This window comes from Camelus bactrianus, chromosome 5 (genome assembly GCF_048773025.1).
Source record: "Camelus bactrianus isolate YW-2024 breed Bactrian camel chromosome 5, ASM4877302v1, whole genome shotgun sequence".
Classification (NCBI taxonomy): Eukaryota; Metazoa; Chordata; class Mammalia; order Artiodactyla; family Camelidae; genus Camelus; species Camelus bactrianus.
In genome coordinates, this window is record NC_133543.1 from 29,153,095 (window position 1) to 29,169,013 (window position 15,919).

The 15,919-nt window shown below is 35.6% G+C and overlaps 1 protein-coding gene across 1 annotated transcript in view; it reads right to left on the bottom strand.

The window, feature by feature from the left end:
• The window catches only part of LRP1B (LDL receptor related protein 1B), a 1,597,029-nt gene that overhangs the window by 541,800 nt on the left and 1,039,310 nt on the right, over nt 1–15,919 (bottom strand). Inside the window, exons 26-28 of the mRNA XM_074363587.1 lie at nt 14,414–14,578; nt 13,877–14,121; nt 73–201 (exon numbers count right to left, since the gene is read on the bottom strand). Of these exons, the coding sequence (XP_074219688.1) occupies nt 73–201; nt 13,877–14,121; nt 14,414–14,578 (539 nt within the window). The remainder of the gene's footprint in view (nt 1–72; nt 202–13,876; nt 14,122–14,413; nt 14,579–15,919) is intronic.

Here is a 15,919-nt window from a genome sequence, read left to right on the forward strand (position 1 = left end):
CTTTCCTTTGAGGAAAATCAGAATGCGAATACAACTCGGGAGAATTCAGTGTGGACTTCAGAAGAAACTTACCGTAGCAGGTCTTCTTGTTTGAGGAGAGCTTCATCAGGTGGGGGCACGCACAAGCGGCGCTGTGGTGATTGATCAGACACATGTGGGAGCAGGGGCCTCTGCCCTCATTAGCTGCACAGGGATTGCGAGCTGGAATTACACAGTGAGAGAGTGACAGTGAAGAACGAAGAATGTCTTAGGGAACCTCTGAGGCTGACAAGGGTCATTCACTTCATGAGTCAAAGCGAAGTCTCCTACAGAGCACACCCCTCGAGTGAGTCATAGGACAGTAACAGACAATAGTATGCTGTAATTACATGAATAAAAACACTTTTTCTCCTCTAAGATAACTCCCTCGATTTCTTCTAAGGTGAATGATACGCATTTTATTAAGGATTTCGTCTGAGAAACAATCAGGAATAATTATTAAACTTAGTGTGAAATAAACTCAAGTAGACCACAGCGCGGCCTTGGGAGTTCCGATGATGTCATTACTTTCCTAGCATATGGTACAGATCCCTCTCTTGCCTTAGCACACCACTCTGAAGGCTTCCCCAAGAAACTGCTATTGCATATACTATCTATCCTTTCACGCCATTTCTTCTTTTTCAAATCAGAGGCTTATGTGAAAAAATGTCTCCCTTCCTTATACAGGCATCTACTTATTTTTTTTTCCCTGCATTAACTTACTCCATGGCTAAAGTTTGCTCCGCATACTCATACTTACCATACAGTCCATTGCATGAATAACTTATGACATATTCAAATTGAAAACGAAATATTAAATTGTGCAATTCCAATATCATCCTCTCATTCTTTTGTTTTTCTTGTTCTGTCATCATGCCTTTTTGGATAAGATTTTTAATCTCAGTTGATCAAGCTGATCCCTTAAATCTCATTTGTATAGAGCCTATCTAGTAGGATAAATTCTTTAGAACCATGCTAGTCAACTGAAGGCAGAAAAAGAGTTCCACCTTCTGATCCCACCAGCGATATTTTAGTTTTCAACTAATAATGTCTTCCTAACAAGGGAATCTATTGCTCAGTGTAGTAATATCGTCTTGTAGAGTTTTAAAGCACAGATAATAAAAGTCAATAAGTTATAATAAAATTGTAGAGGATATGAGAAATTAACTGAATTCGATAAATACTCAACGTGGCTTTTGGCAGTCTTTGGCACCCTCCCCCTAGGATGTTTGATTTAAGAAATAAATAAAAGAAAATTAAAGGCGCAGAAACATTTCCCTAAGCAAATCAATTAGGAACAAAAACTATTAGAAAATGGAGTAAGGTCAAGCTGAGAGACTCCTTAGGTGTGCTGAACATCCCTCTGTCACACGGTATAAGGGCCACCTATTCTGCTCTCTTCCCTTTTAACTTCGTGCAGTATAACTGGAGTCTCTAAGGAATTGCAAGTTAGAGAGCCAAGAGAGGGGATGAGATGGTTACTCAGGAGGAAAGGTGCTGCAGAAAATGAGGAGAAATGAAGAGGTGCTGCTGAAAACAGCTCTCTGGAGTAGGGTTACTTAGCTGTGGTGCCCAGAAAAAAAAACTCCAAGTTTTCAATACTTGAAAAAAAACAAGAGGATGAGGAAGAAGGAGAAAAACAGAAAAAAATACAGAGGAGGAAAAGAGAGGAGAAGGAAGGAGAAGGAGAAGGAGAAAATTATTTAAAAACATTGACATAGGAGATGCTATTCCTCTCAAGGAAGTTAAAAGCGTAATCCATGACAGCTCCACGACAGGCACTTGGATTTCCCTTTGAACATCACTGTTTTTAGCCCAGAATCATACTAGCTCTTCAAAACATCCTATAATTGTGATAAAATGCTTTTCAAAATCAAAGGTAACATATTAAATTTCTATATACATACTAAAGTAAAAGAAATACTAACTTTATAGCCCAATATATTTATTAATGATTATACTGTAATGTGGTATTAACAATATTTTGTGCTTTAAAGCATGGAAAAATCTACAGAGGCTTTTTTCAATTTTTAATCTCTTCTCACTTTGAAATAGTGGAGTTAAATCTTTTTTAAAGTTTCTTTCAAACCATGGCTTTCAACGGATACCTATTCTAATCACCAAATTAAGGAATTTGGTTCACAATACTCACATTTTAATATAAAGCAGGGATTAGCAATTGGTGATCCTGGAGCCAAATCTGGTTTGCCTACTTCTGTACATAAAGTTTTACTGGAATATAGCCATGCCCCTTAGTTCACATATTATCTACGGCTGCTTTCACACTGCAGCAGCAAAGGTGAGCAGTTTTGGCAGAGACCAAATGGCCCACAAAGCCCTAAAATATTTATCCTCTGGCTCTTTACAGAAAAGGTTTGCCAACACCTGATGTAAAGCAATTAACTATTTTATGAGAAATACTATCTCAAAATCCAATAGCAATACAGAGGTTATAAACTCCTACAAGACCAAGGCTATCTATACATTCATTGTATCCAGGAGATGGGAAAAGCTGACCAGTCAATAGGATGCTATAAGCAATCTTAGATTAAATTTAAATATCGGTGTGCAGACCAGGTTTGCTGATGGCTCGTGTTATCTAAACTCAAGTTGACCAAAAAAAGAACCTCAGATGCACGTAACATGCCTCCTTATATTTATTCACTGAATAAATATTTATGAAGCACCTAGTTGTCCTGCCCAGTTTTAAAAAACTGGATGTAATAGTAGACATAGACAAGACATCATTCTTGCACCAAGGAGTTCACAAGTCTGTCCTCTAATCTTGTACAACATTCCCGCCAACACCACAGGCGCTGGCTCAGTCTCGGTTCTCTCCATTTCTTGCTTGGATTGCTGCTCTAACTTCCTAACTAATCTTCTAATTTTCAGTTACTCTCCACTGCACACAGTTATTTTTCTAAAGTACAGACTTGATCATATAGCCGCCTTGCTTAAAATTCTTGCATGGCTTCCCACTACCTACCGCACAAAGTCGCAAATCTTATCTGCTACCATTTCCTGCAAGACTTCTTGGCACTAGCCAGGTTGGCTTACTAGCTGCCCTTTCACCTTTCAGTTTTTTAATTGCAATCCACTCTGTTCATTATTATTATTATTACTACTACTACTATTTTTGGTGGGGGGAGGTAATTAAGTTTACTGATTTATTTTTTAATTTGAGGTGCTGGGAATTGAACCAGGACCTCATGCATGCTAAGCACATGCTCTACCACTGAGCTATACCCTTCCCCTGACTCTGTTCATTATTATTAAAAATGGTATCAGGTTCTAAACTCACAAAATTTTAACTTCTAAGCATTTTTCTACTTCTCTTTCATTGCCATATTTAATTACTGTATTATCAGACTTTCCCTAATACGTGTTTCTTTCTTTCCATTTCTACCTCTCCCCTTCCATAGTTTTATTTCATCACTTTTGAACAACCGCTACAACCGTATAACTGGTACTCTACGGTACTGCCCCAATATACCAATCTCTCCCTCTAAGATACCAATTCGTCTTCTAGACTCATCTCCCACTTTCCTGCCACACTGACATTAGGCACATGCTAAAGGGGACTCCTCATTGCTCTGTGAATAGCGACAACTTGGCCTTTTGCAGCACTACTACATGATGCAGTTTTCTTCCTGCAGAATTTCATTACATTATCTTCTTTCATGAACCAGCTCAAGCCATTTTTCCTCCCGAAAACATTTCCTAATGAAGCCAGCTAATGTTGATTTATTTCATCACTAAATATTAGCTTTCATCATTGACTATACAAGGCATTAGGCAATGTATTGTTTACTGTTTTATTTTCTAATTGTCAGAGATACATATTTATATGTTTTATACCAGTATACCCTAGTCTTTGTAGCTAAATCAGGGGTTGGGAAGCTTTTTAAGTTTTTTTTTCCAGAAAAGGCAAGATATTTTCACCGTTGCAGTCCTTATGCCCTTCTTAGTAACTATTCAGCTTTGCTACTGCAGCACAAAGGAGCCATAAAACAATAGCGAATCAATGGGTGTGGTTACGTTTAAGTGAAACTTTATTTGCAAAATAGGCAGAAGGCTGATGTTTGCCAGAGGGCCTTGGTTTGTCAGATTCTGAGCTGGAGTGTGTTATACCGGCAGGAACTATGACTCCTCAACATATATACTGTCTTTTCCTAGCATTTCTACCATACCTATTACTGTGTTAGACTTAAGAACATTTGGATTCATGTGCATCCTCATCAATGTGTATGTGTATATGTTCTAAAAAGCTAGCAATCTAAAAATCTGAAGGTAAATTAATCTTCCAAAGCACATCATAGCTGTAGGTGAAGAGAATAAATAATGCAAAAGTACAATACTTCATAGGAGAACCAAATGCTCATTATGCAATCACACCGACTGATGTGTTCTCTGCGAAGAAAACAGTATCATTGAAGATTATTTCAAATTTCATGCAAACTATGTTTAATTGCAGTGCATTTCTCACCAGCAAAAAAATAAACACTTTCAAATCCAACTATTGTATTCAAATACAATATATGTAAATGCTGATGCAATATAAAATATGTATCATATTTATTTACCTAATAAAACTAAGCTCAAAGCAGAAAATTGTCAGGATCCAATGTATTAGATAAGAAGATTTTTCTCTGCACTCTGTAGGCCTTTTTGATAGTAATTAATATTCATCCTATTAATGAACTTTATTGGTACAAAAATAATCATGAATATAAGAAAACAATGTATCTATTTATAATTTTTCTTTTAGAAAAAAATTTGATATTTTGAGAAAAACTGTCAGAAGGATCTTACAATTAAACACTAATCCCAAATCTTATGTTCTCTTTGACAAATATCTTCAAATTATAATTTTAACATTTGATGTTGAAGAAATAGAATGAATTCCTGATTTAAAATAAAAACATATAACAAAATGTGTGCAAGTAAAAGATGTTCTTATGGCTTTAGTTTTACCAGACTCCAGCAATACTAGGTATGCAGGAATTACTTTCATCAAATTATAATTTATAGATTAATTTCATACTATATTTTTATGAAGTAGAAAAAAAAGTCTAAAAATCTTATCTGATCCTCCACAGATTCCTGTATTTCAAAGAGAAAAAATTTTAAAGCCACAAGTACTATTTCCATTTATTTGTGCACTGTTCTCTGTAAAGAAGTGAACTCAAACTTTTGATATCATATTATATTTACTGGTGAAGTGCATCCTAAAGTACCAATTAACTTTTAGATATTCTAAAGAGGTGACATGTCTTTCTGACTTGCTTGATTTCACTTGATACATAATGTGAAAAAAGAAGCATTTGCATTAGAAAAGTTGCTATTTTTACAATGGTTTAATAATCACAAAAACTTTTAATCTAAGACAGTGGTTCACAACCAATGGTAGTGATGGTGAGGGGGGGATTTTGCCCTCCAGAGGACATTTGGGAGACATTTCTGAATGACAGAACTGGGGGTACTACTAGCATCTTAGTGGACAGAGGCCAAGGATGCTAATACACTTCCTACAAGGCAAAAGAGAGCCCCCCTACCCCAATTAAGAATTATCTGGCCCAAAATGTGAAATGTATAGAGGTTGAGAAGTTCTGATCCTGGAGTAGAACAATGGATTCTGCATCTTAATGGATCTGAATAAAGAGCTCTAAATCACTTAGGTTTGTATGACTGAGACAAGTACATCAAACAACCAGTACCAAAAAGGAATTTTGTAATTCCTCTCTTACTAATCTTTTCCACTGCTCCAAGGTAAAGTTTATTATACCGTATTTTAAAAACAGCATTTCATAATGCAGCTAAACTTACTACTTGCATATAAATTTATTTACATTTTAGTTATTTGATATCTGTATTACATTTTGCCAAAGAAATAATGCTAAAATGGCAATTAAGTTTTTTAGGTGAACCAACCAAACCCTTTAATTCATAATATGGTTTGAAGATAATACAGAAAGATTTATTGAGAAACTAAATTAGGTGCTAGTCTATACAACTGGTCCTGGGAGCAGAAGACAATATGTTACAGGAAGGAGGTATAAGAGTAGAAAGCGAGTTCCACTGTGATTTTTTTTATATCAATAGCTGGAATGAGGTAGCAACATATCTTTGGCATTTTTCAACTCTAATTTCTCCTCTTCACTGCTCATTTTGTCTCTCTTACTGGCTCTCAGTATTGCACATGGTTCTAAGCATTTCACGGAAGCTTCATAAATTTACTAAAATCTCAAAAATTCCCCCTTGCTTTGCTATCACCTGCCTTTTGCTTCACCTCAGTCAGAATTCTCATCCCTTCAAAGCTGCCAATATGAACTACAGACAAAGGTAAAAGCACCTTGATTTAACTGTTTCATACCAGCTTGCCATTCTTAGAAATATTAGTATTTTAAGCTAAGGTGATTTTAAGTTAAAAAAAATATACTGATAGTATATAAATATATGAAATAAAGAGATAGTATAAAATAGTGCAGAAAACAGTATTTTTTAACAGATTTAGAATATGCAGAATGAAAGGCATATATATGTATATACATATATATAGATAGATCAAGAGATGGAGAGATCCAGAGATTGAGAGGGAGAGAATTTGCTTTATATGACAGTCAGTAGTTAAATCTTGACATGATAAACTGTGGAAGTGAACAATTTAAACAACCTGAAAAGATCTGAGACTCACCTCCACCACACTGAAACATAATTTTAAGAGTATTACTTCTTTCCTTAAAACTGTTTATTACTTATATGAAAAATGTTCCTTGGAGTTGAATATTTTAATATCTCCAAATGGAATCCCTCATTCTTCAAGTTTCATAAGTGATATTTCCCCTCCTAAAGGAGCAATAATAGCACTACTATTCTTAAAGTCTATAATCCTTTCTTCCTTTTTTTTTTTTGCAAAACAGAATCAGCCAATTCTCTTACAAATGTTGTCAAGACAAATTTCATTTTCTATAGAAATATTTTCCTGAGGCAATTGGAGGCATTTAAATCATTTCAATGTTAAAACTATTCTTTGAGAATAGAAGCAGCCTGAAATCCTCTTTATAAAGTCGTAACATAATGGGCAAGTGAGAGTGAGATAAAAATTGATAGAAAAAGTAAACGTTCCAAAAATTAAATAATTTATTTATTACAATGTGCTAGAAAATGTGCTGAGTGTTATTTCAAGAAGAGATTCCAAGCGGAGAAGATAAAGAAATATGAAAGAAAATTAAAAAATCAAAACCAAAACAACTGAAGTTGTGATTAAGAAGATCTTTGGGAAGTATGAATTAAAATGTCAGATTAGCAAAATCCTGAGCTCAGCTCCTCCCATGGATTCATCAAAACTACACCTACAGAAAGAATAACTGTCTCTGAGAAGGACCTGAAGAGACTAGTAAAACAGATTTTCTACAATGAAGTACATTAATAAAAGACCACACTGAGATAGGTAGAAAGGATAGAGACAATCTAGTCAGAAGCTACACCCTCAGTGCAGAGGTCCACAACTGGGAGGGCTAGCACAGCTGTACAGATACCCCACGAGGAGCTTGAGGTCCAAGCTCCAAGTCGGGCATCCCACCAAGGGCATCTGCACTGGAAAGATGAGCCGCAGAATGTCTGTCTGTCTCCAGTCAATCCCTTGCACGGATGAAGTCAAGTTTTAGCACCCACATCTGCTCTTCTGACTCCCTTGACCAAACAGTTTTAATGGTTTTGTCCTTCCTTTAGAACAATGGCTCTTAAGGCAGCAGCAGCAGCACGTGGGGAACTTGTTAAAAATGCAACAACTCAAGTCACACCCTAGACTTACTGAAACAGAAAAATCTTGGGTAGAGCCCAGAAATTTATGGTTTAATGATTCCTCCAGTAATTTTGATGCATATTTAACTTGACGTTGTTAGAAACTCTCATCCTAGAGGATAAAAATAGACGTTTCTTTGTAAGGGGACCGTTTAGGTCCCACCATAGTTTGATTCCAACCAAATCTTATTTTCCATTTATTCCCTCTGTATCTCTAACTGTTCCACCCCGCAAATGAGGAAATAAGAACCCAGAAGTTAATTCATCTTCCTCAGATAACAAGGTTAGTAGTGAGTGAAAGAGGAATGAACCGAAGTAGGCTAAGCCCAAGGACTTTTTAAGATCACATGCTGCTACCTTTTAAAATATTTACCATACTCTTATGTTCAAAACCCATCCATAATTGTAATATATTGAGCCTACTTATTTATTTTGTCTGTTTTCCTTCTAGACTATAAACTCCTAAAAGGAAAAAATTAGTTTGTTCCATGTGACTGTGTCAATAAAAGTTGGCTCTGTACAGTCATTTGGAGAAATGATACAACAATTCCAAGGAGAATCCCAATAAACACACACTGAGGGTCGACTACCTGTAGAGCACAGTGTTTCAGGCAAGAGCTCTGGGCTCACTCTCCCTGAGGTTAGATTACTGGGCAGTCATTCTCTGACTATGAGACCTTGAGCAAATTACTTAGCATTTCTCTGCCTTAGTTTCTTATCTGTGTTGCTAATGATCATCCTCATGGAATTATGAGAATTAGATGATATTATAACTATTAACACTGTCCTTTAAAGGGCTTAGCTAGACTCTACAGTTAACACAAATAAATAAATGACACTCCTTTACTCAAATATTTTGTAGTCTAGTTGTGTAAATAAGGCAGAATTAGTAAAGTATTCAGTAACTATACATGCTCTAAGTGCTGTAAGATAGTTCTTATGGGGTTAGCCATGAGTGTGGAGAGGGTAAAATCTGAATTATGTAAAGATTTGTCATTGGTATGTGGCTTTGAGTGAAAAAGCCTCTCAGGAAAAGACTTTTTCCTGCACATCTTTGTGCAGATTGAGAGTAATACCGTAAAACACTAAATAAAACATGATATAAGTGCATGCCTTCCTTATTATTACAAAGTCATGATGATGAAACCATTTTTATCAATGCTTAATCATGCAAGCCCAGATCTCATTATCCAAACAAAAACTAACATATAGCTCAAAAAAGGTTTATCACAGAACCTTTATGATGTTGTTGCTGTTTTTTTTATATACTCAAAATTTATTCAATTAATAACTGTGCTTTATAAATAAAAATATATTTAGACTAGATGGCTACATCAATGTAAATTATTCATTTTAACCTTAATGGGAAACCTACAATTTTGATGTTCTTGCTTATTATAAAAGTAACAAATCTCTTTATGTAACTTCTGTGTTAAAGGAAATGACATTCTCCTACGCATTTGTTCAGTAAATGGCCATTAAGTATCAACGACATGCCATAAATTGCCAATACACACCATATATAGAAAATAGAGAATTTAGGTTAAAGTGCCCACAGTTATTAGTCCAATTAATGGAATAGGGTGAATATATTATCTTCCAAAACATACTGAGATAAAATGTGATTATTCTAACCAGTGGAAAACTATAGTACACTGCCTGTAAAATTCTAGTCATGAATCTCCCAGTATTTTATGTTCAGATTTTTGCCCTCAGTTCCTGTGGCTGCTGTCACAATAAGACTATGACTTTGTGCCCTTCCTACCTTACTCTATACCACCTGCTCTGCTGCTTTGGCACAGGAGGTGCTGTATGCCCAAACCATCTGCTTCATCTCTGCTCTCTCCCCTCCTCAATATCCTCTTCACTTTAACATCGTAACTACATGGCTAATACATAAATCCTGTCATTTCTAATTAGAAATATTTGGATCTGGCACCAAAAAATAAAGGCAACAAGAGCAAAAATTAACAAATGGGACTATATCAAACTCAAAAGCTTCTAAACAGCAAAGAAAACCATCAACAAAATGAAAAGGCAACCCACGAAATGGGAGAATGTATCTGTAAATCATAAATCTAAAAAGGGGTTAATATCCAAAATATGCTAAAAACTCATACAACTTAATATTTTAAAAAAATCCAATTGAAAAATGGACAGAAGACCTGAAAAGAGATTTTTTTCCCAAGGGAGACATACAGATAGCCAGCAGGCATGTGACGATCACTGCCAAGGAAATGCCAATCAAAACCACAAAGAGATAACACCTCACACCTGTCAGAATGGCTATTACCAAAAAGACAGGAAATTACAGGTGTTGGTGAGTATGTGGACAAAAGGGAGCCCTTATGTACTGCTGGTGGACATGTTAATTGGAGCAATCACTATGGAAAATATTAGGGAGGTTCCTCAAAAAATTAAAATTAGAACTACCATATGATCCAGCAATTTTACTTCTGGGTGTTTATCTAAATGAAAAGACTAACTTGAAAAGATATATGCATTCCTATGTTCATTACAGCATAACTGACAACAGCAAAGATAGGGAAACAGCCTAAGTGTCTACTGACAGATGAATGGATACAGAAGTTGTGATATACACACACACACACACACACACACATTGTGTTATTAAACATCTCTTGAAACAACTAAAAGAAACAACATAGAAATGCTTGTTGCTCTGGGAGCTGGAAACGTAGGTATAAATTTTTTTATTCCGTTTTTCTGCATCCTATAACTTATTTGTAATAAGCAAATATTATTTTATAATGTTAAATAAACTTTTAAACATGCCTTTAACTACTACAACCACAACTTTTACACCGTGCACTGTGTGTGTGAGGCGTGAAGTAACCTGAGTGTGGAAAGAACAGATGTGGTGTCTACTTCTCTGACTACATCTGAGTTCTTTTGAGAGCGCCACAATACTGCTCTCCTTCAGAGTTGCAATTCACATTTTTACTAGTATTTTTTAATTAAAAAACCAGTATGATTAGAAAAGTATAATGCTAAGGTCATTACAAATAATTTACCTGTTAGAAAAAGGGTTCAAAAATGACTTAAAAAGTAATATAACCAAAATTTCAACAAAAGGGGGCTAAGAAAATTATATGATTGCAACTGTTACTTCTTACCATTTTACTTATGTGTATAAATAACACACAGCACTGATTATGTATGAGACACTGTTGTAGGAACTTTTCACATAGTAAGTCCTGTTTGATATGCTTATATTAAATGACAAACTCATGTCTACTAGATACATGGATGTAGATCCTATTATTTCTAGTTTACAGATGGCGGAACTGAGGCACAGAAAGCTTAAATAAACTGCCCAACATCATACAATTAATAAATTTCAGGGATGGGATTGGAACCCAGGCAGCCTGGCTCCAAGACCATGCCCTTAACTCTAAGTTCAGCTCCCTTGTACTACAAAAAAAATTTTTTTTAAATTAGATTTAAAATACCCACTATTGCTCCTTTATATTGTTTATGTTTAAGCTTTGATTAGTTTCTTCTTAATTCCATATAACAACCTTAGGTGCCAAAAAAATCTAAAATTGATTTTCTTTTTAAAAAGTTCTACCTAAGTGTCCAATAACCAAACTGGAAACTTATTTTAAGAAAACTGGTGTTAAAACTTTTATTAATTTCCTACTTGGAGGATTACATAATGTCAAATATTTCTAATCTTTATTTCTTTAATTTGTAAAACATATTTCAATTTTATAGCACTGAATATCATGTATTTTTAAAACCTATTATTTTTTATAAACCTCACATTATTATTCACCAGAAAATAGGGGGCTATTACTATTACACTTCTGTTAATACTGAACCTTTGTCACCATTTTCACTGTAATTCTGAACTTGGTAATAAAATAGTCAATACATGTCTTTTTTTTTTTTTTTCTTCTGCGTTAATTCACAGAAGCAGATAAACAGGATGGATAATGATTGTACATGCTCAGTGATCTTTATAACGGGGAAAGGAAGAATATTCTCTGATCGTTCTCACAGTTGGAAACTGACTGAATTTCATTTAGGAAATAGCACATTCTTGTCATAGGTGACATTCTTTAGAAGTATATAAAGAGTAGAGGAGCTGTCCTGAATTCTGGGAAAATATGTTACATTAGCCTCACAGTAAAAGCTTCCTTATTTTATGCAAAGTGGGGAAGTCACATAGAAATCATCTTTTGAGTTAGGTAAAGATGTCAAGAAAATCTCCTCTCAACCAATGAATTACATAGTTTGTCTCACTTCCTTTCTATGTGAAAATGTCAGGAAAGCTTGAAATCACCACGTTTCTCCCCATTCTATGAATTCTCTAGGAGTCATATAATTGTGGCCATATCAATTAGTCATGAATCAATAAAATACACTGATTCTATTTTGGGAGAGGGAAATGATATAATCCACAGACCCAGGCCATTTTTCATGGTCCAATTCATTAAAATTACTCAAAACATAAAAACTAGAGTTCCTACAAAAGACCAAACAATCTGGGATACAAAAAGATATATGTACATACTTTTGCATTTATAAAAATTAAAACGAATCCCATAAGTGTTTATCTGCATACAGCCTATGTGACTAGACATTTCTCCATGCTGGAGGAAGTTTTTAGAGAAGACTATCTTTTAACTAGTGGCACATTCTGATCAGAATCATGATTTCTTGTCTTATTTCAACTTAGTTAAAACCAGCATATTTACTGAATGTCTTTTAGGCACAAAAATGACTAAGCTATATTTTATCCCTTGAATGTCCTCATGCTTTGCAAAAGTTTTGTAATAGAAAGAATAAAGGAGCTAAGGGTAAGAGGAAAGGATTAAAGAGATTTCTCACACAGTTTAGGATGTATAGAAACTCCCATGTGACAAAGAAGAATCAATTATACGAGAAAATTGAAACTGAGAAATTGAGAGTATCTGGGAAGAGAACTAGATTCAATCAGACTAAGTCAGAGAGAGGGCACAAAATATTTTACAGATGAGGAAATGCTGGTAGGAGAAATAGTATCAAGGGAAAATGAAAGCCAAGTATGGAAGAAAGACAAAGGATAGAATTTTTCAACCACAGAGGTGAGTATTTTTAGTCAAGTCTCAGAAAGGACAGTATAACATGAATTTAAAATAAGGCTTGAAGTATGGTCCAGAAAGACCAGAAACGCCAGTGAAGTGGCAGATCTGCTCCCTCTACACTGAAAGAGGGAGAAAAGGAGAAAACGTATTCTCTGAAGGAAAAAATCTGTCATTTGGGTATCATGTCTCAATAAAAATATGCTAATGGTAAAGGGAGCATCATTTGCATTGGAATGAGATTTCCATAGATGATGACATATGCTGTGATGGAGAAGAGTCAGGCAAGAGGTATAAAAGAATGAGCCAATGTTATAGCTAACAGTTATGGTATCCCAGAAAAGAAAGAAAAGACAAAGACATGTGAGGCTAAGAATTAAGAGCATTTGACAAGGACTGAGTGGAGGGAATGAAATCACAAAACCAAGGTAGAGATGACTGCTGACCAACTGTGGAAAGCACGGGGATAGGTAGCACCCCTGTCCACGTGAACTGAATTCTCTTAAAACGGAAGAGCTCAAAGCAAATGGTTTATCCTTTATCACGCACCGTTCCCTCTCCTTCCAATATACCACACAGTGACCACTTGGGGGCTAATATCAGTGTGTGCTTGGTGTCTTCCTCTAAGTTACTCATCATATTTAGGTAACAGGTTCCAAATCCAAAGACCTTTTGCAAATTCCCACAGTTGTCTTTTTTGATGCAATAGCAGTGACTAAAATTTTGAAGACTTAGTGTAAATCCTTTAATTTGTGATTTCTCTATTTCTATGTAAAAGAAATAAAAACAGAAAGAAAAAAATCCTAAGCTAATTAAAATAAAGGCTAGAACCACTTCCATCATACAACACATAAAATATTAATAACTATTAACTTATAGAAGTTACTTTACAGTTTAAGTATTATATGATTAAAGTGAACCTAGTTTCCACAGTTTCTGGTGATTCATTTATAACGAGCACTTACCCTGCGGTTGACGACTGGGATGGTATATCTGAAGGTCAAATGGCTGTGCGCTGGTTTTCTGAATCACACTGACATTCTGCCCTGTCCACTTATTGGCTTTTGACAATGTGTTGGTCCTCCAGTCCGTCCAATAGACATCACTCCCATACAGAGACACAGCAAAGGGATGAGAAAGGTACTCATGACCCCGGATGATTTCTATCATGCCCGTTCCATCATAGAGGGCTGAGTAAATGGCATCTGACCTACAGAAAAGTACATACATCAGCAGGACATCAAAACACATTCAGATAGTCCAGTGATGTGATTATATCATTTAGATAAATGTCAGGGAAAAACTGAATAAAAATATTTTGATGGATCTATATCATATTTGCAGAAAGGTTTAAAAAAAAAGCCATCATAAGAAAAACAAACAAAAATCGCCATCAATTTCAATGTGTGTTGATGCATGAATGTTAGAACACATTTTGATTTTTTAAATATTACCTAATGGAGGTAACAGAAAATAGAGGGGAAAAAAATCATTTTTTAAACCTGGCATCTGTCCAAACTATCCTTTTTTCAAAGTGGTCCACAGTAAGTCCATTAGGCCAAGCCCCCGTTTTCATGTCTTTGTAGATGGTTTTTCTCCCAGCACCACTCATAGAGGCAGATTCAATGCGAGGAAAATTGGCATCCCAATCTGTCCAGAAGAGAATTCTGAAGAAAAAGAAATAATGCTATTTTTTCAGTCATTCATGTCATGAGTATTTATTGAGTGCCTACTACATCCTAGGTGCTGGCTAGGTACATAATCACAAGAGAAACAGATGCATTATCTCCCTTCGTGGGGCTCAGAGTGGAGGAGACAGACTAAATCACCACATGAATGTATAATTATAGCTTCTGAAATATGTTGAAGAATAATTTTGTTATGAGAGAGAAATAGTAGGTGAGTGATCTACTTAGAGAAGGTGATTGGGGAAAAAAAGCACTTTAAGGGGGTGATATTTACACTCCTCTAAAAGATGAGAACAGTATAAAGAACACGACATACCAAATAAATGGCAGATACAAAGGCCCTGACAGGGGAAAGAAAGTGGGTGACTTGAGGAATAGAAATAAGGCCAGTGTATCTGACGTGGTGAGGGAGGAGGAAAAGGGAAGGAGGTGAAGTTGAAGAGGCTGATCTTATGGATCTTATAGGATAAAGCAGTTATTTGGGATTTTATTCCAAGCAGCAGATTTAAGCAGGGGAGGAACACAGTATCATATGTAAATGGATCACAGCAAGGCAGTTGTATGCACATATGAGGTGCTTTTTTTAAAGGACCGGTGAAGACGGTAGTGGTCTGGCATATGATGGCAGCAGTAGCAGTGAATGGTAGAAGTGAATGGATTCAAGGAACATTGCGGAGGTAGAACTAACTGCCGGGGATAGCTGGATGTAGGGAATGAGGCAGAGAACAGAATCATGGGAGACTGTCGGTTTCTTGTTTTGGTGTACTCAGAGGCAGGACAGGAAGAGGGTGTGCAGGGACTGCGTTAAGTGGAATGGGAAAAACGGAAGAGGAAGAGATTTTAAGAGCTGGGAATTGAGTGTGGTTGTGTGTGGACAGCAATGGAAAGTTTAGTTTTGGATTTTTTGATCTTTAGATTTCAGACATCAGAAAGGAGATTTCCAGGAAGCTGAGTGGTATGCCAGGGGGAAGTTCTGAGAAGGCGGCAGAGCTAGAGACATGAATTTGAAAGTCATCTGTACAGAGATGATATTTAAATTTACATGAACAGGACAGATCTTATGAAAGAGGATGTAGTAGGAAAAGAGAAGGAAATCATACACTGATATATACAAGCATGTAATTGTTAAAACGTAGTTTTTAAATTAAATACTATTTATAACTTGACAAATTAATTGTGTATAACAGTTTCACACAATAGCTACCAAATGTTTCATGTTGTGCATTTGATTTCTAAGGCTCTCAGGTAATGGACAGTTTATGTTTAATTGACAGTGGCCTAAACTGCTGATGTGTGTTTCTATAGTATATATAATACACA